General features: G+C 40.0%; 4 protein-coding genes and 1 pseudogene across 6 annotated transcripts; 2 read left to right on the forward strand and 3 right to left on the reverse strand.

Moving 5' to 3' along the window:
* Window positions 1–602: 602 nt before the first annotated feature.
* On the reverse strand, window positions 603–6,185 carry LOC137713988 (ADP-ribosylation factor GTPase-activating protein AGD1-like). Its single transcript, XM_088684467.1, has 20 exons — window positions 5,930–6,185; window positions 5,374–5,450; window positions 4,907–5,007; window positions 4,760–4,830; window positions 4,552–4,614; window positions 4,334–4,378; window positions 4,109–4,174; window positions 3,942–3,989; window positions 3,756–3,851; window positions 3,635–3,676; window positions 3,308–3,523; window positions 3,088–3,219; window positions 2,779–3,003; window positions 2,588–2,674; window positions 2,170–2,505; window positions 1,950–2,092; window positions 1,775–1,859; window positions 1,510–1,675; window positions 1,183–1,432; window positions 603–1,062 (listed from the first exon to the last, which is right to left on the reverse strand). Exons 1-20 carry the CDS (start codon window positions 5,972–5,974, stop codon window positions 948–950), a joined length of 2,409 nt encoding a protein of 802 aa, XP_088540593.1. The 5' UTR covers window positions 5,975–6,185; the 3' UTR covers window positions 603–947.
* A 1,011-nt stretch (window positions 6,186–7,196) lies between these two features.
* LOC148691149 (uncharacterized) lies at window positions 7,197–9,340 on the reverse strand. Its single transcript, XM_088684649.1, has 4 exons — window positions 9,223–9,340; window positions 8,599–8,728; window positions 8,189–8,338; window positions 7,197–7,670 (listed from the first exon to the last, which is right to left on the reverse strand). The coding sequence occupies exons 3-4, from the start codon at window positions 8,333–8,335 to the stop codon at window positions 7,197–7,199; spliced, it is 621 nt and encodes a 206-aa protein (XP_088540775.1). The 5' UTR covers window positions 8,336–8,338; window positions 8,599–8,728; window positions 9,223–9,340.
* Window positions 9,341–17,018: 7,678 nt separating this feature from the next.
* LOC137713620 (magnesium protoporphyrin IX methyltransferase, chloroplastic-like) lies at window positions 17,019–18,727 on the forward strand (annotated as a pseudogene). The gene is made up of 2 exons (XR_015955407.1): window positions 17,019–17,649; window positions 18,125–18,727. The product of XR_015955407.1 is annotated as a magnesium protoporphyrin IX methyltransferase, chloroplastic-like (transcript).
* On the forward strand, window positions 18,456–23,126 carry LOC137713621 (protein MHF1 homolog). Of its 2 annotated transcripts, XM_088683620.1 has the most exons (5): window positions 18,456–18,595; window positions 21,416–21,514; window positions 21,621–21,692; window positions 22,498–22,578; window positions 22,773–23,126. In XM_088683620.1, the coding sequence occupies exons 3-5, from the start codon at window positions 21,635–21,637 to the stop codon at window positions 22,919–22,921; spliced, it is 288 nt and encodes a 95-aa protein (XP_088539746.1). In that variant the 5' UTR covers window positions 18,456–18,595; window positions 21,416–21,514; window positions 21,621–21,634; the 3' UTR covers window positions 22,922–23,126. The 2 variants fall into 2 exon arrangements, with proteins under 2 accessions (XP_088539746.1, XP_088539747.1); XM_088683621.1 differs by lacking the exon at window positions 21,416–21,514 and having other exon boundaries at window positions 18,476–18,595.
* LOC137713619 (trihelix transcription factor ASR3) lies at window positions 18,880–20,282 on the reverse strand. The gene is made up of 2 exons (XM_068452942.2): window positions 19,502–20,282; window positions 18,880–19,311 (listed from the first exon to the last, which is right to left on the reverse strand). Exons 1-2 carry the CDS (start codon window positions 20,250–20,252, stop codon window positions 19,025–19,027), a joined length of 1,038 nt encoding a protein of 345 aa, XP_068309043.2. The 5' UTR covers window positions 20,253–20,282; the 3' UTR covers window positions 18,880–19,024.
* Window positions 23,127–25,247: the final 2,121 nt, after the last annotated feature.

The following is a 25,247-nucleotide window of genomic DNA, read 5'->3' on the forward strand; positions in this document are numbered from 1 at the left end:
TATTAAATTTTAATTACCGTATGCAAATTCTCAAATGATACAGCAGTATGAAGTGTTTCTGGACAGATTGAGTTCAACAAAGTGCTTCTAAATTGCTTTTATGCTTTTTATTACTAAAACTCTTCTCAGTAATGAGAGTTTATGTGATGTTTTATGTTTATTATAGGTTGCATTTTCTGCTCAGATTATTTGATTTATAAACCATCACCAGTATTGTTAAAGATTTATCTTCCCAACATTTAATATGGACAATTTAGTTTAAACAGTTAACTTTGAACCTTGGGGGCTCCAAGAGCTCACATCAACGGGAAGGTTTGGCACCTCGATGTCGGCTCTTCGCCACCTAGGGCTGTAGTATGTTCCAAGGGTCTGGATTGTTCGCTCATTAAATCCGTACGTGAGCTGCGTTCAGAATGTCGTGAGACAGTTCGGTTCATATCCAGTGTGGGCGTAAGAGCATTGCGAGGACCTTTCCCTAGTACAAGAGGATCGGAAAGGACGCACCTCTGGTGTACCAATTATCGTGCCCACGGTACAAGCTGGGTAGACAGGTGCAGAGCGCTAAAGTAGTGAAAGTGGGCAGTAATGAGTTAGATTTAAGATATGTGAAACAAGTAATGAGTTAAAATTAAGATACATAAAATGGTTTTACAACGAGAAAGAGAAAGCTAAAACGCTCCGTTCCAATCGACATTTCTTTAAAAAAATGATCATCTACATGCAACAACAAAATAACTTTTGCTAAAACCTCCTAACATTCTACTTTTATACACAACGAAATTATAGAGAACAAAATAGAACATAAACAGATACAAACCAAATCAAACTGCCTCTGTATACTTCAACCCACAAAACTAAACTGATCCTACATTTCGAAGAGGTAAAACGGTCTCACATTTTCGATTAGTTCTCGTGTTAAGTATGCGAAAAATTTCGGTTTTAGAACATCATCTGCCGGAGTTTGTTAAAAGAGCCAGCATCCCATTGTCTTTCGAGGCAGATTCTGATACAAGCTCACTTGGTGTTTTACCTTCTCTGTCAGTGGCTCGAGGATCAGCTCCCCTGCAATTGAATTAAACGATATGAGCATTTAATAAAAGCACTTGTAGAAGAAGCAGTTTTCCGCAGAAGTGCTTCATACAGAAGCAACCCCAAATGAGTCCCAAATGCACAAAGGCTTACCTCGTCAGAAGCAACTTTGCAATAGCAATGTTCCCTCTGATAACGCAATAATGCAGCGGTGTTTGACCTTTTAAATCAGTAGCGTTTACGTGCGCACCATACTGTAAAAGTAGCTCTACCATGCCAATATCGGCACTTTGGCAAGCTAGGTGAAGCAGGGAACAGTCCTCAGCGCTGTCTTTTGCGGGCTGAATTTCACTTCTAGTGACAGAATTTAAGTTACTCGACGAAGGCTTGTCTTCGGAATGATCTGCAAAGCAACCATTCGGTATCACGTAATTTCTGTTCAACCAATTGCATTTCATTTTTCAGATTATAAGAGCATACCATCTAATGCTTGCACTGATCTAGCATTAACATCTGCTTCATAACCAATAATATAGCGGTAAACTGCTTTCTTGTCATTCGCTCGGACGCTTTTGCACAACTGTTGCCCCGTTACGTGGAGCTTCTGATTGTTTTTTGTACGACGAACAAAAAGTTTTTCTGCGTACTGCAAGTAGAGAGAAATCTCAGAGATTCGGAACAACAAATCCTATCGAAATTATACAGTTGAAACAAAAAGGAGTGAGCAGACTATTTAGAAGAATACCTTTGCATGAATATACCTCTCTTTTGTCGAAATAAGATCGTCATAACATGGCTTTATCATAAGAAACGGCTCATTTCTATCAGCACTGGAGAAACCACATCGCACGAACTAACGAGTTATTAGCACAACAAGAACATCAGTTCTAATCATATAGATTTACGGAGTACTTAATTACCCTATAGGCATGTTATCAGCCTGCAAAGAACTTGAATACAACATCTCCTCCCAAATTGAGTTTACGAAAGTATTTCCCAGTGATTGAAACAAGGTTAAGACAGAAGGTTCCCATACTTTCACATCAAGTGTCAGTGACCGAACCTGCATCAATGCGTTAATAAACAAACGGAGACATCCATAAACATTTCACAGAATAAATCTTAAACTAGACAACTTGCCTTTGATACATGTACACCGAGATTACGATGGACACCAGAACATTCGATGCAAATAAGAATCCCAAGGTTCAAAGATGCCCAATCTGGTTCAGGTGCACCACAATCTGCACATTTTTCATTACCAGACACTCTTCTCAGTAAGTCAATCAGTTTCTCACTTTTCGGTTTGAACTTGTGCGGCTGCAAACTTTTAGACATTCGGAGATAATTACAAGCTGTGATCTTAGGTGAGAGCTCCGGAATAGCTGTCTGCTCAGCATCAGGAGCGCTTTCTAATGAACTACCCTCGTTTCCAGAGAATTGATCGTCGCTTCCTGTAGGGCTAGTCGAGAGACGCTGCCAAACAATCGATAACCTTTTCAACAACTATAGATTCAAAGGTTTCATGTTTTAAAGAATGCAGATTCTGAACAATTACCCTCTCAGATGTCTGGAAACTCAATAGTGAAGCAATTACTCCAGTGATTTTCTCAATCCAATCCATTTGATCAAGTGCATTCTCTGCCTGCATCGCCGAAAAAATTTAGAATCAACTGCCATATGTTTAAGGCGTCAAATTTGGTAAGAATCCAACATTAACCTCTCCCAAGAACTTTTTGAAACGAATACCTGCAAAGTGTAGATTTTTATTGGTGATATAATTCTGAAGCAGAACCTTAAGTCTGTCTGGTCTGCATCAACCTTTATCGTTGATGTCAGCAAGTTCACGGTGTGGCGTGCAACGGATTTTTCATCATGTACACCGCCATGGTAGTGAGATGAAAGCCATCGACTCAAAATCCCGGAGCCATTTTCAGAGTAATTATTCTTCTGTGGAGAAGATTGACTTCCATACTGAAACAGTATGATTAACATCAAGTAAGCAGTGGGAGACACAAAACAAGGTTTATACAACATATCCTCCGGCAAATGACTTACAGATGGCCGAGTCAATGGTTTGCGATAGTAGTACAGCATCCCTCGACTATCAAGGATGAAATACCTTCGCTTCCAGTCACCTCTCAAGTTGGAGGAACGTTTTGATAGATATCCTTGCCGAATGGTTTGTACCTGAAAGCATATTCATACCTACAGGGATGCAACTTCAAACTGTGCCGAAACTAAGAGAAATCTGAAATGTATCTGCAACTGCAAGTACCTTCCCCTTTGCAGCAGATTGCATCACTTCCTCGATCACTTTATGTGATTTCCGAGAGAGAGGCTGTGGACCATCTCCACTGGGGGAACCATGGATACTGCTCAAGGACTGTGTACTTTCCCGATCAATCTGCCTTTTGTACTCTAGTATCCTTTCATTAAGAGATATCTGTTCCTGTTTGCAACTTTCTCTTGTCTGTTGTGCATAAGCCAAAACCTACAACGGAAAACAGCAAAAACTCTTACAGTTAACAATAACAGATATTAACTTGACAGTGAAACCATAAAGTTTCCGAAGAGAACTTTGATGCTGTTTATAATCACAAACCTGATGGATATACGGTTCCATTGCATGCAGTAACTCATAACTCTGCAAATGGAAGGGACAATATCATAAGCAGTGTAGACCTTTGCGATGCACAAATTATCAGTAGGGTGGTGTAATATACGTGTTTGAAGTAACGGAGATGAGCATCCATCATGCCACTAACAGCTTCCGAAAACTCAAACTTCTTTTTGGCCTCGATATCAGATAGAACGGTAACCTGGATACATAAGTAAACTATGTTGAAAGCCTAACTTCTTCTGCATTGCATTTTATTTGAACCAAATTGTCGTTGTGAAACTTATCTTACCAGGTTGAAGCGGGCTTGCTCAAACGAGGATCTTGCATTCTGCAGTTCCTGGAATGTCTCTCTACCAAGTTAGATTTGAATGGTCACCCATGGAAAACTATCTTAATTCAACCTATACAACAGACCGAATAGTATTTGAATTTGGAGGTGAACCATTTTGGATATACCTCCTCTATACTAGCAGCTATATCCATCCTCGTACTCTTCCTCAACGACAGAAACTTCTCACGTGCCTGTGCAGTGTGCACAGAATACACATTACCCTTATAAGTCTAACAAAAACACATATGCTTGCTGCACAAGAAACCGTATTTTGATTGAAGAAAAATACTGTATTCTGCAAACTTCGACGCCCAATGCGAATGTATGAAATTGTCAGAACAGAAAACCACCTGATCATATACAAGTGAAGTCTTGTCAAAACGCTTTCGGGCTTCCTGCACCAATAAGATACTTTAGCGAAAAAAAGTTGGACAATGAGAGGGATGAAAGGGAATACAACAGAACACAGTTCATAATATCGAAACCAATGCCATGTAAACCGGAGCAACTACTGTAAGTATAGTGCATACGTAAACAAGTCTACTTAACCTTTCGCCGGACATTGTACCTTGACATCATGGAGGTCAACATGGACAATGTGCATCAGCTTATCATTTAGCATGTGCTCTAACTGAGACCAACATGAAGATTTCAACACAGAAATCATATATAAGCATCATGAGATGAAGAAATGGTTAAGGTTGAAAAAATATGATCATATCGACAAATATTGTTCAGATTATGATTTTGTTGAGGACACGGGAACAGATTACTACCTGTGAACGAAAAACTTCCTTGTACGTCGCGATTTCTCTCAAAGCAGTTGTGAATCTGGTCATAACATGGCCTGAGAAAATTAATGCGGAATTTAGAAGTACTGACAGAAACTAGGCAGAGATGAACACAATCATACAAAGACATACCTCCTAAATCTGAAAAAATAGGATCATTATGCCCTCCCCCAAAAGTTTCGAGGGCAGTTATAAAAGCGATTTCACCATCATACGCTTCTCCAAGCGCTTCTCTGAAAAATTAAATTGGATAAAAATTATAAGACACAAATAACAGCTGCTGAGGATTATAAAACCACAAAAAGAACTCCACAATTCCGTCTATTTTTCTTAAGAAGTAATAAACTCCGTGGCTTGAACGGAGGAGATTGAGTGGGGAAGTTTTGGTTTAATTCTTCATATGAAGAGGGTTTAGTTTTCCTCTGTGCATTCATGTGTTTGTCGAGTAATCTGTTTATTCTCGGATGCTAAAAAGCTTAAAGATTTGATGTTTCGACGCCACAACAACGACACAACTGCCAAAGAAAGCTGTTCAATGAGAAAATGTTGTCATTATTCAGACAGAAGGCATAAGGAGATAGAGAGACTTCTCATCGTACGTATGCTTTCGACATCCTTTGTAAAACTTATAACATCTTCCCCTGAGTGACTCTGCACTTTCCTCCAACCCTTGTATCTGTTTCCAATATAGCATACATCAATAAGCAAACATCAAAACTTCAAGTGTCCAGATTGTGCAGAGTAACGAATATCGAATAAGCAACAAATGCAGGGAAAAGTAGTAACTTTCTTCACCCCAAGTAATTTTAACGACATGGATTCGAATACAATGACAGCATCAAGGCTGCTGCATTACCTATCTTTAACGATCTATATTACGCCGAAAATGTTTCACTATATGCGATGCGTTTATTTGAAAAGAAAATCAACCAAACTGGCAAACTCTAATAGAAGCAAAAATGTCACACCATTGTTAACCATAATTCATAAATTCAGAAGAAAAAAAGAAAAAAAGATGTGAAATTTGTAAACTATGACGATAAAATCAGCCTACCAAAACAAACAAGTTGATCTGAGCTTTCAATGGCATAATGTTAGCATACAAAGATAATGACAATATATATAAGCATATAAAAATTTAGAACATGAAGAAACCTGTTGGCGGAACATAGGCGAATCATCGAGCTTTGCGAAATGCATGTTTGGAAGGAGACAGATCGCATTGAATTTCTGCACACAGAGAAGAGAGAGAGAGAGAGAGTTATGGTGGTAATGAGGTCGGCAAAAGCTTCTCTTGTTTTTTTGGTCGACGAGAAAAGCTTCTTGTTTTCCTTTTTTTTCTTGGAAAGGAGAGGGGGTGGGGTGGGGGATCGAAAGTGCAGCAAGTTTGTGGAGGACGAAGGTGTCTGCGATTTTTCATGGCTGTCACTAAAAATTAAATTACATGTCACTAAATCTCACCCCGCCTTTTTTTCCTTTTATACTCTCTCTCTCTCTCAATTTCGTTGTGTGATATTTTGGACCAGTTCCCACCACAACGCAACGCTTTAGGTTCCGCAAATCTTGTTTTTGTTCACCAAACAATTGACACTTACAACCATACTCCTCACTGCAAAAGTTTTTATGATTGTCGGTAAGGCCTCGTTGGTGGGCTGGATATGATAGGTTGTGATCAGTTAAATTGAACTTGAAAATTCAATGTAGATATTATTATTTGTTAAAAAAAAAAAAAAAAACACTCAAGTTCAATTCGTTGTTTGTTATGTCAAAATGTAAGGTGACGGACATGATGAGTTATCAATCTACAATAGAGTAGATTATCTAACCTATCATCATACATGTGTTGCACCTGTCTTACAAGTCTTTGCTGATTCAATCTTATCCTTAATGCCCAATTCAATTTAACCCACCAAACACGCCTAAATGTCAGAATTTGCATTTATACAAACGATATTGGAGGAATAAAGATTCAACACCAAACGTCAGGTGCATGAATAAAACACTCAAACTACTCAAGTTATAAGCCTCTTGCAAAGTTCCTAATTACCAACTCTAGCTTTCCAATATTTAATAGGTCATAAGTTATAATCCCCCTCCCGAAAATTATTAAAAAATAATAAATTTGACAGCGTATAGGGTTTATGAAATTCTCCAACATAAATCTTGCAAGATAGTTTCGAGATTTGTGCAGCCGATCAATCAGCCCCTACAACTTTTTTTCCAGCAATTGATGACATTGATAGGAACCTCACTCTCTGTGACACGAGTGTTTGTTGCCACTTGCCAGTATTAAGTAGTCATGCTGTGAGATCTGGTAACCAAGTTTCTCTGGAGATGGATATTTCCCCCGACAAACCCGAACCCGTCCCGAACACAGCGGGTTCGGGCAGACCCACAGAGAAGGCCACAGTCGCATGCATCTTCAATGATCGAAATAATCTAAAACCCAAAAACTCATCAGAACAACAACCAGCGCTTTCACTGTAAAATTTCGAGTTCCGTTGTTATATTTTTCATCATTTGACAGCAAAAAAGAAAGTTGCATCTCCATATTCCTGTTTGCTAATTTCGAAAACTGTTTCTCAAAGGCCGCCGAGGACAAAGTACAAGTAACAGAAATCCTCAACTTCTTCGGAGTGTGTAATGAACCTATCGTATAGAAAAACTCAGAGAACTCAACCCAAAACCTTTTAAGGAAGCCGCCGCTTTTGTCTTTCTTCATCCTATGTTGAAGTGACGGGAAGTCAATATGATTGTAGGCAAGGTCGAGCACAATAGGGTTTCGAGGAATTGATTGAAAGGGAGGAGGGAAAGCTTCAATCCGTGGAGCACTTTTCACGTTTGCATCGCCAACTGCAGATTCATAGACATCAAGTTTCTCGAGGAGGAACTCCACCTGGAAAATACCCAAATCAGCATATCACAAAAGTGTCAGAATATTAGACCTAGGCACATTCTATTACATGCCCGAACATGAGCATAATCACAGAGAGGCTTATAGACAAATTTGTCAAAAAAAAAAAACTCATCCAAAAGATAGTTACTATAGCAAAGTATCACGGGTTAGAAGTCCCGGTTTTCTCACAACCTAGAAAACACATAACAGCTTGAGCATCCATAAAGCCTAAGAAGTGCACAAGGAAAAGGCCAGTTCTTAATCTGGAAAGTACAATGTCTGGGCAGGCCTAGACGGGCCACAGACAGCCATAATTGGTCCAGAATCAAGTAGACCTCTTCACTTTTGGACCCAAATGGAGAGGATCCTGATCGAGTATGCAAAACACCCTCACTATCTTGCCCGGCACATTTATACACAAACCAGATAAACACTGACATGATTAACAGAATTTTGTGTGTGTAAAATCATGGAGATTCTGCCTAAAAATGGTTAAAGAGGGAATGACCAAGTCTTACCTTCTTGTCAACACCAGTTAAGTTGATATTAGATATCTTTTTTGAAAGGTTTTCAGGAGCCTGAAGCTCTTCCATGATCCCCGTGGCATGTTCTATGCAACTGTTGGATCTGCACTCATCACACAATGTCTTCAACTCTTTGATCATCGCCTGCTATAAAGATAGAACCAATCAAACTTATATTCATCTTAGTGCTCATGCATGAAAACTGGTATATGGTATGATAAGAGGTCAACTAATTGAAAGCTTCAACTCCAAAAGACAGACTAAACAGATACCTAACGTAGCTTGGCTATACCCAAGATACATCTGACAAAAGGGTATTAATTTAAAGTACAAAGGTCCATATTGTTAACTCAATGTTTATGTAAACACATTGACAACAATAAAAGGCCTACAGTAATACGAACCTCGTCACCATTATTCACAGATTGAAATTTCTGTAGGGCATTCTCTGCAAGGGAGCGAGCATGGCAGTACAACACATAAGCTTCTACCCTCTTACCGGCCAAGCTATATGATTTACCTAGAAAGAAACACCTGCGAAAAATCGGAATGCGTATAAATTATCGAATAGACAATACCCTTGACATCCAGAACCTTGGTTGTTTGTATAAGCAGAAGAAATTTAATAAGCATGAAACCATAAACAAGATATAGTGAATCTTTGACAACATTGCCAAAAAAATTTCCAAGGGGGTGAAGAAGACAAAAGACACGTAATTTGGTAACTGCAGAAAATTTAAAGGTCAATCTAAGTACAAGAAAACCACTTTGTGATATTAGCGTTTACGTAAGAGTTCCTGCAATGGTAAGAGAAGTAATCATGATACATGAAAAATTAGTGTTTTAGGCCTTATGGTTTTGTAGAAGATAGGGATGTCCTGATTCCAATATTTAATGAGATATAGGTGTCATCTGAAAAAACAAACACAGAAGCAATCCCCAGAACATGGCATTCATGAAGACAATTATGCCAAAGTTTATTATTATGTATATAAATAAAATAGAAAGAGAAGTATGCCAAAAAAGACCTCTCTGCCCGGAAAGCCTAACTTTTTAGTTCACATTCATCAGCAAAAGTCACTTCTTCTGGTTTTCTGTCTCTTCCCGAGCTGACTAGATCTGATAGATCAGACGCATTCTGCCAAATACAACAACATTACACAAGGTATTCTATTTATAATCTGAGATATCAGCATCTAGTAAAATTAACGGAGCGTTGATGAAAAAGGCTTGGGCTAACTTTTATTTAATGAAAAACCATCCTAAACTATTATTTAATAAAAAAGGCTTAAGCTTTAATCATAACCCAAGCTCTTAAAAAACAAAAAATGCGGGCTCAACTAAAAGCCCAACCCGCATAACATTTATTATCCCAAAAATGACCATGACGGAAATAACCCAAGCTTGTTACAAATATAATGGTTACTACATTCAATCCACCACTCCACCGCCATTAATTGCACCAACCACCCCTACAATTCGGATTCCTTTCCGCAAAACCCAATTCCAAATTTCAAACCAAAATCTACAAGGACTTGCCAAGAACAACAAATTTCGACGAGCAATAATGGTAGAAGAAGAACAAATTCTAGCCGAGCAACAAGTTCTCAATGATCAACAACTTCAGAATGAACAAGAAGCTCCCTAGAAGCAACAAGTTGCCTCCAAACAAAAGGTACTAAACTGAAATCCTTGTTTGCATGTTCTTGATTCCATATAATCTATCAATTTTAAATTAGAAACTGCATTTTGATAACTAATCAATTATTTCTGAAACTGAAATTCTATGTGTTCACTACTATTTTTCAATTTCATGTTTAAGTTTAGGATGGTTCAAACAATATTGTGTGTTATTTTTGCCTCAAATCCATAGTTAGTTTGGGTTATATTGTTTTAGATCAATAAACCATGTATATTTTGCTAGATCTCATAAAAATCAGGGGTTATTTTTCATCAATTTTGCTAGACCTCATAAAAATTAGGAGGAGAAGGAGAAGGAGAAGAAGAAAGGTAGCAGGAGCAGGAGAAGGAGAAAGGTAGCAGGAGCAGGAGCAGGAGAAGCAGAAAGGTAGCAGGAGGAGGAGGACGAGGACGAGGATGAGGACGAGGACGAGGACGAGGAGGAGGAGCAGCAGGAGCAGGAGCAGGAGAAGGAGAAAGGTAGCAGCAGCATGAGGAGGATGAGGAGGAGCAGGAGCAGGAGGAGGAGGATGAGGAGAAGGAGAAGGAGAAGGAGAAAGGTAGCAGCAGCAGCAGCAGGAGGAGAAGGAGGAGGAGAAAGGAGGAAGAGAAGGAGAAGGAGAAAGGAGAAAAAGGAGGAGGAGGAGGAGAAGGAGAAGGAGAAGGAGAAAGGAGAAGAAGGAGGAGGAGGAGGAGGAGAAGGAGCAGGGAGCGGGAGTAAGAGTAGGAGCAGGAGCAGGAGGAGCAGGATGAGGAGAAATGAGAAGGAGTAGAAGAGGGAGAAAGGAGAAGGAGAAGGAGAAGGAGGAGGAGGAGGAGGATGAGGAGAATGAGAAGGAGAATGAGCGGGAGCAGGAGCAGGAGGAGGAGGAGGAGGAGAAGGAGCGGAAGCGGGAGCGGGAGGAGGAGGAGGAGGAGGAGGAGGAGAATGAGCGGGAACGGGAGCAGGAGAAGGAACAGGAGCAAGAGGAGCATGAGGAGGAGAAAGGAGGAAGGAGAAGGAGAAAGGAGAAATGAGGAGGAGGAAGAGCGGGAGGGGGAACAGGAGTGGGAGCGGGAACGGGAGGATGAAGATAAGGAGAAGGAGATGAGCAGGAGCAGGAGAATGAGCAGGAGAAGGAGAAAGAGAAGAGCAGGAGCAGGAGAAGGAGCATGAGCAGGAGGATGAGAATGAGGAGGAGAAGGAGAAGGAGAAGGAGAATGAGAGGAGCAGGAGCAGGAGAATGAGCATGAGGAGGAAAAGGAGAAGGAGCAGGAGAAGGAGGAGGAGAAAGAGAAGGAAGAGAAGAAGAGGAGGAGGAGTAGGAGAAGAAGAGGAGGAGGAGTAGGAGAAGAAGGAGATGAGCAGGAGCAGGAGCAGGAGAAGAAGAAATAGGAGGAGAATGAGAAGGAGAAGGAGAAGGAGGAGGACAAGAGGAGAATGAGGAGGCATGAGCAGGAGAAGGAGAATGAGGAGGCAGGAGAAGGAAAAGGAGGAGAAGGAGCAGCAGCAGCAGGAGAAGGAGAAATAGAAAGAGCAGAAGAATGAGCAGGAGCAGGAGCAGGAGGAGCAGGAGGAGGAGAAATAAGAAGGAAAAGGAGCAGGAGCAGGAGCAAGAGCAGGAGAAGGATGAGGAGGAGGAGGAGAATGAGAAGGAGAAGGAGAGGAGGAGGAGGAGAAGGAGAAGGAGAAGGAGATGAGCAGAAGCAGAAGCAGGAGAATGAGAAGGAGAATGAGGAGGAGCAGGAGCAGGAGAAGGAGAAAGAGAAGGAGAAGGAGAAGGAGCAGGATAAGGAGGAGGAGAAGGAGAAAGAGAATGAGAAGGAGAAGGAGAAGGAGCAGGATAAGGAGGAGGAGAAGAAGAAGGAGAAGGAGAAGAAGCAGGAGAAGGAGAAGGAGAAGGAGCAGGAGAAGGAGAAGGAGAAAGAGCAGGATAAGGAGAAGGAGAAGGAGAAGGAGAATGAGAAGAAGGAGGAGGAGAAAAAGAATGAGAAGGAGCAGGAGCAAGAGCAGGAGGATAAGAAGGAGAAGGAGGAGCAGGGGCAGGAGAAAGAGAAGGAGAATGAAAAGGAGAAGAAACATGAGAAAGAGAAGAAGAAGGAGAAGAAGGAGGAGAATGAGCAGGATGAGGAGGAGGAGGAGCAGGAGCAGGAGCAGAAGCAGGAGAAGGAGAATGAGGAGGAGGAGGAGGATGAGGAGAAGGAGCAGGAGCAGGAGCAGGAGAAGGAGAAGGAGAAGGAGAAGGAGCAGGAGAAGGAGAAGGTGATGGAGGAGGAGAATGAGCAGGATAAGGAGGAGGAGAAGGAGAATGAGAATGAGAAGGAGAAGGAGCAGGAGGAGGAGAAAGAGAAGGAGAAGGAAAAGGAGAAGGAAAAGGAGAAGGAGGAGGAGGAGCATGAGCAGGAATAGGAGGATGAGAAGGAGAAGGAAGAGGAAGAGGATGAGGAGGAGTAGGAGCAGGAGCAGGAGAAGGAGAAGGAAAAGGAGCAGGAGAAAGAAAAGAAGAAGGAGCAGGAGAAGGAGAATGAGAAGAATGAGGAGAATGAGCAGGATGAGGAGGAGGAGAATAAGAAGGAGAGAAGGAGTAGGAGCAGGAGGAGGAGAAGGAGAATGAGGAGGAGGAGAAGGAAAAGGAGAAGAAAAAGGAGGAGGAGCAGGAGCAGGAGAATGAGAAGGAGAAGGAGAAGGAGAATGAGAAGGAGCAGGAAAAGGAAAATGAGAAGGAGGATGAGAAGGAGAAGGAGAAGGAGAAGAAGAAGGAGGAGGAGGATGAGGAGCAGGAGGAGGAGAAGGAAGAGGATGAGGAGAAGGAGGAGGAGGAGGAGGAGGAAGAGGAGAAGAAGAAGGAGAATGAGCAGGAGAAGGAGCAGGATAAGGAGAAGGAGCAGGAGCAGGAGCAGGAGCAGGAGAAGGAGAAGGAGCAAGAGAAGGAGAAGGAGAAGGAGAATGAGCAAGAGCAAGAGCAGGAGCAGGAGAAGGAGAATGAGTAGGAGCAGGAGCAAGAGCAGGTGCAGGAGGAAGAGGAGAAGGAGCAGGAGCAGGAGCATGAGGAGCAGAAGGAGGAGGAGAATGAGTAGAAGGAGGAGAAGGAGAAGGAGCAGGAGCAGGAGAAGGAGCAGGAGCATGAGCATGAGCAGGAGGAGGAGAAGAAGCAGGAGCATGAGTAGGAGAAGGAGCAGGAGTATAATACTGTTATTAGCACTCCAAAAATCTCATTCTACACTCCTCACAAATGTATTTTTCTTTCTAATTATAGAAAGTTTGGAGTGCCAAATGAGATTTTTGGAGTGCTAATAACAATTCCTTTTTTTTTTTTTTTAACAAAGAATATTATCTACACTAAGGAGGAGGGTGTGGGCTTTGCCTCATAATAGGTTAGCAATAATATGATTAAATTAGTTGTCAAATAATTGTTTTTTCTTAACAAACGATATTATATATACTAAGGGGGAGGGTGGTGGGCTTAACCTCACAATATGCTAGCAATAATGTGATTCAATCAGTTGTTCATTCAATATTATTTTCTTTATTTTTAAATGCGTCCAAAACATCTTAAGAGGCATATAATGCCCGTTATAAATAAAGGCATTCACACGCAGATAATAATGTGATTAAATTAGTTGTCAAATGATTATTTTTTTTTAACAAACAATATTATTTACACTAAAGGGGATGGGGTGGGTTTAGCCTCACAATGAACTAGTAATAATGTGATTCAAGCAGTTGTTTATTGAATATTATTTTCTCTATTTTTAAACATGTTCAAAACATCTTAAGAGGCGTGTAATGCTAGTTATAAAAAAGGTCTTTTGCACGCGGATAATAATGTGATTAAATTAGTTGTCAAATGATTTTTTTTATTTTTTTAACAAATGATATTATCTACATTAAGGGGGACGGATGTGTTTAGACTTTAGCCTCACAATGGGCTAGTAATAATGTGATTCAATCAATTGTTAATTAAATATTATTTTCTCTATTCTTAATGTAAATTATATAGAGACTGATTTTATTATGTGAACTCAATTGCTTCAATTGGTTTATGAGGGGTTCCTTCTAACATTATCTAACACTATGTTTGGATGAAGAAATTTAAGATTATTAAGGAATTTTAAAATGACGGAAATTGAAATGAAGGGATTTTATTTTATAGAATTTGTAAATTTTCTTGTTTGATTAATCTAAAAGAACAATGGAATTGAGAATGGAATTTGTTAATTTTAAACTCTCAATTATAGAAATTGAGAAATGACACATATTTACATGGAATTTATACTTGGGAATTGGAGGCCCCAAATTCCAATTTTTTATTTTCATGCGGAGATTCTAAATTTCTGTGTTTATATGTGATATCCCGTCCCGAAAATATCGAAACGTACGTATGAAATTACAATTTTACCCCTAGTGTACTTTTGTCACGTTTTGGTTATTTGGTGTTTTGTGGCATGTGTTTGGAACCTCACACACACACAGACACTGCCCTTCTCTCTCTCCTTCTGTCTTCTCTCTCCCCCGAGTCATCTATCCCTCTTCTTCTTCCTAAAACGTACGGACCAACACACACCCACTCGAATGTTCACAGATCGAGGAAACCAAGGACACATTTGAGCTCGTGAGGTCGAGGCAAGCTCAGCCATACCCTTTTTAGGTGAGAAATCCTTCGTTTTCACGTCGTTTCGACGATGGCCGATTCGAGTACTGTTCATGCAAAAGTTATACATTGAGTTTTTGGGATTTCTGAGCTTGTAGTTGTGTTTGTGGGGTTCCCAGGAGCTTGGGAGTGGCTCGTTGGTTGAAACAGGATCGTTGGTTGTGGAGTTGGCCGAGTTTTGAAGTTTTGGACAGGTATAATCTCGTAATTTTAGGCCTTAAAACTTGTTGGGACATGTTCTACTAGCTCTAGGGTTGATTTTGGTGCAAGAAACGTGGAAAAAGGTGGAAAAACGAGTGAGAAATAGTGATTTGCAGGTTTTCCGGCGACGGTGCCGGCGACGGCGATATTCCTGACGGCGTCTGTTGACACCGTCAGTGTGCCTGGCACGTGGCCGCGCGTGGGTCCGTGCCTGTTCTGGCGCGTGGGGGCGCGTGTGAGGTCCAAAAATTATTTTAAAATTATGGTTGTGATCCTGAGGTTGTGTAGAGCACGTGGGTATATTCATTTGTCCATTTTGAGCAACGTATGAGAAGTTTTTACGAGAAGTTGGTTATGTGCTTTAAAGTTAACGTTTTTATAGTTATTTCGCATATTGGTGACACGTACCCCGAGGACGAGTGTGGTCACGCGAGGCAGGGGGGTTACGACCCTTCCACGTATCAGTGAGTGGGCTTTTGTTTTCCGTATATACCTATATACATTTATATTCCCAGAAATTGATTAAAAAGGGTTATTTACATTATGCCATGCACTTTATTATTATCGTTTACGCATCATTGCATGCATTATTAGTGGCATACATATACATATGCATATTGGGTGCTGTGGATGCACAGGTAAGTGCCAGGTAAGTGACATTCACGTTTATGTTTCAGTAGTGGTTTGAGATGTCTAGAGAGCTCATAACCTGCACCCCCGGTGTTAGTGCTCCCGCCCAGAGTAGGGCACAGTCCTTCACGTGATGTTCACCTCCCGCACCACACGCTCAGCTTGGATCCAAGTTAGGTGCATAGGCCTGTCGTACAGACCGCATTAGGTGGTTCCGACTCGTAGGTGACCCGCGATTATTCGCACAGCCTTCACGTGATCGTAGCACTAGAGCGTATATATATGTTACACCCAGGCCTGTCGTACAGACCACCTTGAGTGGTTCCGACTCGTGGGCAGGTTTAGTTATAGAGTTGAGATTTGAGCTCTAGATGCAGCCGTACAGGTCACGTTAGGTGACTCCGGCTGCCAGATGTTATGATGTTGATATGATTTATACCTGGGCACTTACATTCATTATGAGGCTTTGGCATGGCATATTCTCAAGCATGAATGGCATATTTTGGAGCATGATTGGCATATCTATACATACGTATATATGTTTATTTTCTGGAAAGTATACGGGTTTTACGGCGAGGGGTTAGAATGTATTTTGTTAAATGGTTTTCAAAGAGCTTTGTTTTTGCCCACTCACGCTTTTGTTTTGCGCCCCTTCAGGTTCTAGTTGCTTAGCCGTTGCGGTGGTTTTCCCTTGAGGGCTTTCCGGCGTTCTGACAGACACTCCACATTGTAGGGTCGCCTTCGGGCGTACTACTGTTGTCGTTTTGTTTGGGCTGCTATAGACCTACTCTGAATTTGTATCTCACTTCTAGCACTTGTTTTAGTACCTTGTATGCTAGTTTTTAATTACTCGTACTTTTATATTACTACTTTATTAGCTTCCGCACGTGCACATGGCTTCGTCACCTTTGTGTGACGGCCAGCACGCTCCGATCTCGGTCGGGGTGTGTCATTATAAATCCAAATAAGGGAATTTGTGCATGTCAATTTATAAATTCTGACTTTTATCCAAATTCCAAGTTTATTTCCTTCATCCAAACATAGTGTAAGATTATTCATTTACTTGAAATATTTGACTTTCCTTTTGTCAATTTTCGCATATAAATACATTTAGAATGTGTAAGTCGCGCGTAACACGCTGTGATTTAAAAAATGTCTTCTGCACGCGCATGAACACATGCATGAAGGCTAGTTTCATTTTTTAAATCTTTGGTTTTTTGTGTGTTTTTTTTTTTCTTCTTGAGACGTTACTTTATTTGAATTAGTTTGGTTTTCATTTTTTTCATGTTATAGGCTATTTGAACCACATGATCATTGTGTTATAAGTTAATGCTAGCAAAGTGGTCATTCAGTACTACGATCTGGTGGTATTCTTTTTCACTTGTAAGTAAGAGGTCTTAGTTCGAATCTCGTGAATAACAAATTCGATATCAAATTAAATTGTTCATTATGTGGCTCAATTGAATTCCTCCTTCCCATAATGTAAAAAAAAAAAAAAAAACTAGCAATGCCTAAAAACTTGCAGGGCTTCCAATTCAAGACTCAAATTCACTTTGATGGAGTGAATGCAAGGACAGGGCGATGTGGCACGGCCGGCGTACCCAAATATTTTTGAAACCACAGCCTGACAAAAAGTGGGGCCTGCGGGAATCGAGGAAGCCTGAGCTCTTATCCTATCGAGGATAAGCTCATCAACTGCCCAGCGGACACACAGTCACACTCCCACAGTCTCTCTCGCCTGTCGGAGAGAGAACACCCAAAAAAGGACAAAAAATGGCATCCTCCGCCTCACTATCCTCCCCACTCCACTTCCCCAACCCAAATCCCAGGCCCATATTCTCCCCAAAGCCAACAAAACCTACCACCCTAAAACTCCCCCACCACCGTCGTCAAGCCACTCTTCGCCCTCCCGCCTCCTGCCGAAGTCGACAGCGCCACAATTGCCGCCATTGGCGGCGGATCGATGGCCGCCCTCGCCGCCGCGATTTCCTTATCCGACCCGGAAAAGCGTCGCCGCCTCCAGGCCGAAGAAGTCGGCGGTGGCGACAAGGAGGTGGTGAAGGACTACTTCAACAATTCTGGATTCGAGCGATGGAAGAAGATATACAGAGAGACGGATGACGTCAACCGAGTTCAGAGGGACATCAGGCTCGGGCACTCCAAGACCGTTGAGACCGATGAGGGCCCACTTCAGGGGGTCTCTGTGTGCGACGCCGGGTGTGGGACTGGTTGGCGATTCCGTTGGCGAAGGAAGGGGTGGTTGTCACGGCCGCTGATATTTCAGCTGCCATGGTTGCAGAGGCTGAGAAGCAGGTGAGTTTTGAACTAGTGATTTTGAAAAAAGCTGCTTTTTTTGGTTTTGGGTTTTGGAGGGAAGTTTTGGTTTGATGGACTTGGGGAAATTGGCAATGTGGGTTTTGGTGGAATCGGAACTTGCTAACCTGGGTTGGTAATGGTTTTGCTCGAATGTGAATTTCTAACTAATTTTTGAAAAAAAAGATTGCTTTTTTGGGTGTGGGTTTTGGAGGGAAATGTTGAATTCGGTGGAACGAAGCCGATTGGCAATGTGGGTTTTTGTGGAATTGGAATTTGCGAATCTGGGTCAGTGTTGGTGATTGTTTTGCTGGAAATTTGAGATTTAAATAAGTAAATTTGGAAAAAGCTGCTTTTTTGGATGTGGGTTTTGGAGTTGGAGTTTTATAATCTGGGTTGTATTGGTTGATTGTTTTGCTTGAATGTGAATTGCTCGTGGCTGTGGTTTAATCTCACACTTTTGATTTTTATGCAGGCAAAAAAGCAGCTTCAGTTAAGCAATGGCTTGTCGGCAGGACCAGTACTGCCAAAATTCGAAGTGAAGGATTTAGAGAGCTTGGATGGGAAGTACGACACGATGGTCTGTCTAGATGTTTTGATTCATTATCCGCAGAGCAAGGCTGACAGGATGATTGCACATCTTGCCTCATTGGCGGAGAACCGGTTGCTTATAAGTTTTGCACCAAAGACATTGTATTATGATGTGCTAAAGAGGATAGGAGAGTTGTTCCTGGGGCCTTCAAAGGCAACAAGAGCGTACCTACACGCAGAGGCGGATGTGGAGAGGGCTTTGAAGAAGGTTGGATGGAGGATAAGGAAGAGAGGACTAACCACTACACAATTTTATTTTTCGAGGCTGGTCGAGGCTGTTCCTGCTAAGTAAGGAGGAAAAGGCCGTATTTGAGTTCTGCCTTTTGCTCTAACTGGTTGTAAGGCTCGTTTACTTGTAAGTTCTCATGAATCTCATCCTCTTCGTGTATGTATGGCTTTGTTCTCTTTATACTAGATGTTCATCTATCAATCTTATATGTATGATGACAATTTTGTGTTCTTCATATGAAATTTAAATTCATTGCCATCGATCCCAAGAAACTATTCTGAAATTTTAGTATCCTGCTTTCAATTTGCATAGCTAGATGGCAAAAATTTGCTAATTATAACAGTAACCAGATGAAACGATCAAGTTTACGAAGCTAACAATGATCTTTGTATCTCTTATGGAGTCTGATGTCGTCTCTAATTAACTACTTAAGATTAGAAGAAATAAATTCGATAGCTTTATGTCAATAACTGGTACAAGAAGAAAGTAAAAATGAGCCTAGGATAAAGATGTGTATGCAGCTTCCTAAGTTTTTCGCTTTACCACAAAGGTTGATCATAATTGGTCGGCGATTCTTGCTAGAACATCTGTGACCTTGCCGAGAGCAACGAGTATGCTGTTGTTTTGCTCCTTCCTTTGTTCCCTCTCAAAATGGCAATTTATGTTATGAGCTTCAAGTTGCGCATTCAGCATGTTGCTGTTCCTTTCCAGAACTTTGATCAGCTGGTCAATGTTGCTGTGTTCGCTTTCATCTGTTGACACCCGCCTCTGCTTCCATTTCTCCTGATAAACATTTTCTCCAGAAGTCTTTGAGCCTAGACTTAGTTTCTCCTTTATCGCACCTGGAAGATAAAACACAACAAATACACAAAATACAAGTTGTAAGTTTGCTTCAATTCCAATGTATTATGTTTGAATAGCTGTTCAGATGGATCTTTGCATTTAGATGAAGAATCATAAACCCGAAAGCTTATATGATCACGATTCACGATTGTAATGAAATACGATTTCAGTGCAAAGAAAATAAATCACCTGAATTAGGCATTGGAGTTGTGACTGTTTTTGTTGGACTGTCTTGCATAAGGTTTTCATTCTTTGATTTCTTGGTTGTCTCATCTTGCCCAGACTCCTCAAAATCTGAACTTAATCTATCTTCTGCCATATCATCTCGACCACCATTTAAATCTTTCTCAGGTCTCTCCTCCTCATCCTCTTCCTCTGCAGCCGCGTCCTCTATCCCATCACCATCCTTCGCATCTGTTTGCCCCGGCATAAACAATGCGAGGGGACAGGCTTCCATTGCAGTCACTTCCTTTCCAACCAACACGTTGTAAACCTCCCGATCAAAGAAACCAGGCAGCCTCCTCTCCCTCCGCACATCATTCCTCATCACCCAAAACGACTCGGCCTCCTGCTTTATCTGTGCCTCCCAGTTCCTGATTTTCTTAAAATCCACAAGCAGATTGCTCCATCTTTTCCTGCACTGAACAGGCCATCTGCTCACGCTGCGCTGCCTGCAGTAAGACGAGACCAAATCCCACTTGGGTTCAAAATTTTCTGTCCCCAACGCTGAAGTAGATCGCCGGCCCCTCTGGACCACATTCTCCACGATCCTCTTGCCTTCTATGAGGACAAAGGTCTCGTGTCGGGTCCATCGAGGGTGCCTCGTGATTTTGGTTTTGTCTTCGCTGACTAAGCTGCAAGTCCCGTCCGGCGTTTGCTGTTTGTCAGCTTGGTCAGGTCTAGGACTGGCAGCTTCATGTTTCATAGACTCCAATTCCATCAGGAGACAAAAGGGTTTTCTTATCACACAAAGTTTTGGTTACAAAAGATGAGGACTGTGCTTTTTGGACAATGGCTTTTCTTTCTATAAGTATTTACAGCCATATATTGGAACTAAATCCTACAAATTAAGTAAAATTTACAGCCTAATCTTCTGGCTAATGGCGAATTAATTGTCTGCAACATCCCCCTTACACAGGTCACAGATGCATCACGTGTATAGGCGCTGTTAGCGGAGAAATTATTCAGTGTAACCGTAACTCTGCTGCTTCGAATTACCAATCCAGTCATTTTGTAACACGTATATATTTATTAAAATTATACGTTAAACACAATGAGGGTAGAAGTTTGTCGTCCACTAATGTGAATGAGGATCCTCGTCGGATCCTCTTTGTGAGGATCATGAGCATCCTCAAATCGTGTCCGTTTATTGTACATCATGGGTCAGAAATTATTTTAAATACTTTTATTTAAAATTAAATATTAATAATATCTTACGAAAATTATTCACACGATGTACGATAAACAAACATGATTTGAAAATCCGGAGAGGATCCTCACTCCACTAATGTTACGGCACGTGGTTTAGTATCATTGTTACAGTCACTATATGTGTACCTCATTTGCTTTTTGAGTAAGGAAAATGATTTCCGAGTGTTAAGTAAATCAAAGATTTTGGTGATTAATTATTTGGTATATCATTAATTTTGAGATATGCAAAAATCTGGGTTTGGAGACAAAAGGAAGATGCAAAAATGATATCACTTTTTTCGACCATCATTACATGGGCATAATACAAGGATAAACTTAATTATGAAAATATTAGCAGCTGTCCTAAAATTATTGGTTTAATTTGTAAACGTTACCCTACAAAAGAAATACGTTATTTGAATTTATATTTAATTTAAAGATGAGAAAATGTCGTTTAGTACTATGGCCTAATAGTTTTCTTTTCACTAGTAACGTCAAAAACAAATTTAAACTACATTATTGTTAATATATTATTAGTATATATAATATCGTTTGTTCGAAAATAAAAAGAAAAAAAAGGGAAATAAATATGTGCTGCAAAATTTCTTAACCCATTTCAATTTAAGAAACGCTGCGTTTGATTCGTTTTCGCGCGCAATTGGTGCAAAGTAACGGAACCCTAGAATTTCCCAGAGAGCAAGAAGAGTAAAAAATGGAGAGGGAGGAAGACGACTCAGTGAGCGAGCTTCTCATAGATCGATTTAGACTCTCCACCATCCACATAAGCCGAAGGTGAACGCACGCACGCACTCTGCAAATTTCCATAATATTTCATTAATTTGGACGGCCCTGATTTCGTTTCCGGTTCTCACTTCTCCAAATTCCCCATTCGCTGCAGGGAAGAGAAACGCCATGGAGATTTCGGGGCCCGTGATGGCTTGCATTGCCGATTTGGCTTTCAAGTATACAGGTATTTTGTCCTTAACTTTGATCTTTTTGCTTTCTGCTATGCAATTAAGAATTTTGGGAAAATTGCGATGACCTTACAGTTTCGTTTAATCGATGATAGAACTGGCTGGAACAGAGTGGTGAGATTCTTGTGCTTGTGTGTTTGAAAATCGAATCAGAAATGCTTGCTAGAAATTTCAGTTTCGGAATTGGGTTTTTGAATTTTGATTGGAAAATGGAATGTCTGATTAGGAACTGGGTTACTGGGTGTAGAAATGAATTTTGATGCAAATGAATGTCGTTTGCGTGGACCGAAGCAATTCCAGTTAGATTCGTTAGTAGGAGGTGATTGAAACTCCAAACTGGACTGCCTCTTTTGGTAGGAATATTAGTTTCTGAATTGGGTTTTTGGAGTTCGATTGATAAATGATAGGTCTGATTTGAAAGTGGGATTTGAAGAAAGTTCTCACAGGATTAATGGGAGGAGAAATTTCTTTAAGGAATGCATTTTGTTTGAATGGACCGAAGAAATCCGATTAGATTTGTTGGTAGGAAGGATGGTGAGAGATAATGTGATGATTTTAAAATTGTCGAAAAAATTCTGATTAGATTTGTTGGTGGGAGAGATTGTGAGAGATATTATGTGATGGTTTGAAAATTGTGACATTGCTTTTGATGCATCATACAATTCACCCTAAGAATTTTTATGCCATAAATTTCCTGAGCTTAACAGTTCTTCTGAAAGATAGTTTAGATTGCTGCAGTGTCCTGTATGTTAAATTTCAATCATGGGTTACTAATGGAAGATTTGCAATTTTGCAAAGCAGAACAGCTGGCAAAGGACCTCGAGTTATTTTCTCAACACGGTGGTCGTAAAACTGCAAACATGGAAGATGTCATACTTTCTGGTGAGTCTTCATTCTTCAAGCCTTAGATTTCTCATTGATGTCACCCCCACCGAGATTGAATGATATAACAATGTGTCCCAAATTCTTATGAACCTAGTTATTATGTTCTGTCTTCTATATTTTTTTGTTTGAACTTTTTTCTTTGGACTCTGGAATCTGGATGTACTGATTCTTCATGGAAAACACGGTTTCAGTTCACAGAAACGAACATCTGGCCACCTTGTTGAGGTCCTTCTGCAACGATCTGAAAGCCAAAGAACCACAATCCCAGAGGAAGAGAAAGAAATCATCAAAGAGGGAAGACCAAGCAACTACCAGTGTAGTGCATATTCCAGATTCTTAGCTTGGGTATGTCTCTTCCTTAACATGATTTACTAATGCACACCCGAAAATCGGATGGAGAGATGAATCCTTTTTGTCCAAAGTTTGATGTCTATGTAGGAAAAGCTGCGACTTGTTTGACCTTTTAGTAGCCTCCAACTTCTTCATCATGTGATTTTCTCAAGAATCCTGAGTAAATACGTATGAAAAGCTAAAGCCATTTCAGATTATCTTGTGTGCATTGCTGTTTAATGTATCTCTCTCTATTGTTCAACTTTGTGGTGACGAATTGCGATAGGTGGGTTAGGATTGCGATCACATTTTCCATGTTCAATGTAGGGCCCGTTCTGGAGTGATTTATGCGAGAACGAAAATCGCTTTCGGAATGTGGAGTGTTTAGCAAATTTTAAAAACGCTTTACATGATAGTCGAGGGCTTGTTTGAGACTGGCTTCTGGAAAGGGCAAAAAGCGTTTTAGACTGTATTTGACAGAAAAAACTTGGAATTGCGTATGTCATAGCAGAACTTTCTAGAGAAGCACATAGCTAGTGATTCTTTAGAAAGCATTTTAAACTGATTTTCAAGAAACATTTGAACTTTTAATAAATTCTTTTTAACATATTTCTAATAAAAGATTAAAACGCCTTAAATGATAATCAATGACTTGTTTAAGATTGCTTATGGAATCTCAAAAAGTGTTTGTGAGAACATTTCGGGCTGCATTGGGAGAAAAACTTAAAAAGTGCTTATAAGTCATAGAGAGACTTTCTCGAAAAGCACATATCTGGTGCTTTCAAATAATTTTTAGGAAACACTTTGATTTTCAAATTTTCTATTTTTACCATATTTATAATAAAAGCACTTTTGCTCCTAATTTGGTAAAATCATTTCTACATAAACACTCCCAAATGAGTCATTAGTTGACCCTTGGTATGACCCAGACTTGGCCCAAGTTTGGCTTATAGTGGGACAGCCCAATCTGAATTTGGGTACTTTTCCACTGGCCTAATGGAAAACAAATCATTCCACCCACTAAGACCATTTTCAACCCATTGGATAAAGCTTAAAATATAAGCTTTAACACCCATCCCACCCCAAACCATCTTTAAGCATGACTAAAATAAGTCGTGGGGAGAAAATATATCTTTAGGCTAGATTCTCCCTAAGATTTAAGCCAATATTAGTGTTTATTCGTGTCGACTAGAAATGGGGCGTGGCCAATTTCAAACGTTTTTTTTTTCTTATAATCGAAAGGCGATGATAAAATGAGATCAAATTTAATAGTAAAAAAAAAGATTTGACAGCCCAAAATTAAATCTAACGCCTAAAATAATTTAAGAAAATTATTTAAATCAATTTTAACTTAAAACTTTATAAATACTTATGTATTTGTATGATTTTTAATTACTTATTAGAATTTAAATATTTTTAGATTAAAATGTTCATAAAAATAAATTTAAGATAATCTACATAAATTTTACTTTAAAAAAAAAGTTACTGAAAACAAAAAATTAGGCTAAAATCATTATTTAATCATTACGGGCTAAAATATTAAGGCATAAGGGTTGGAAAAAAAGAAAAACAGTTTCTGACTTTTGGCTTAAAATTGATGGCTTAAATTTTCAAGCTTTTATCTCCGAGGGTTGGAGATGGTCCAAAAGAGAATTTTATCTTTTATCTTCTTGTTTTTTTCCAAATAAAGGGAATTTTATTTAATGTGAGTATTAATCATATGCAAATGTCCCCACTTAACCGATTTTCAATTTTGTTGCGGGCACGGACATTGCCTAGTTAGGCATACTTAGGCTAACTACCAGGAAAGGTTGTTGCCTACAAAAGGGCGGGCACTCCATCTACTTACAAATTTACAATATTTGTTCTACGTGACGATTGCGACTCACAAGAACAGTTACTGTAAGAAACGTTATATATACATTTCTTGTACGCAAAAGTAAATCTCTTGGATCAAAATCATAAGAGTTGGTTAGTTGAATGAATAGTATGAAAGGGGAAAGATTTTAACCTTGTGTTTATATTTTAGACTTGTTTTAATTTTTAGAGTGCAATTTATATAAAACGAATTAGTTGTTACGTGATGTTTCAATTTAATAATGTAATAAAATACGGAGAAAAACGTATACATTACTTATATTATTAAATCAGAACGTTCCAGTAGTGATGCTAATGTTGTTTCATGTTATAAGATGCAAAGTTTTTGTAGTTGTTGAAGAAGGGTGATGAAATTGGGTTACTTTTTTTTGTCACGTTCAAGGATTTAATTTTAAAGAAAATTAATGAAAATAGTTTAAAATTTTTAAATTTTAACGATAAAGGTAAAATAAATGGTA

The sequence above is a fragment of the Pyrus communis genome, chromosome 14, assembly GCF_041283825.1.
Source record: "Pyrus communis isolate YQ-2024b chromosome 14, ASM4128382v1, whole genome shotgun sequence".
NCBI lineage: Eukaryota > Viridiplantae > Streptophyta > Magnoliopsida > Rosales > Rosaceae > Pyrus > Pyrus communis.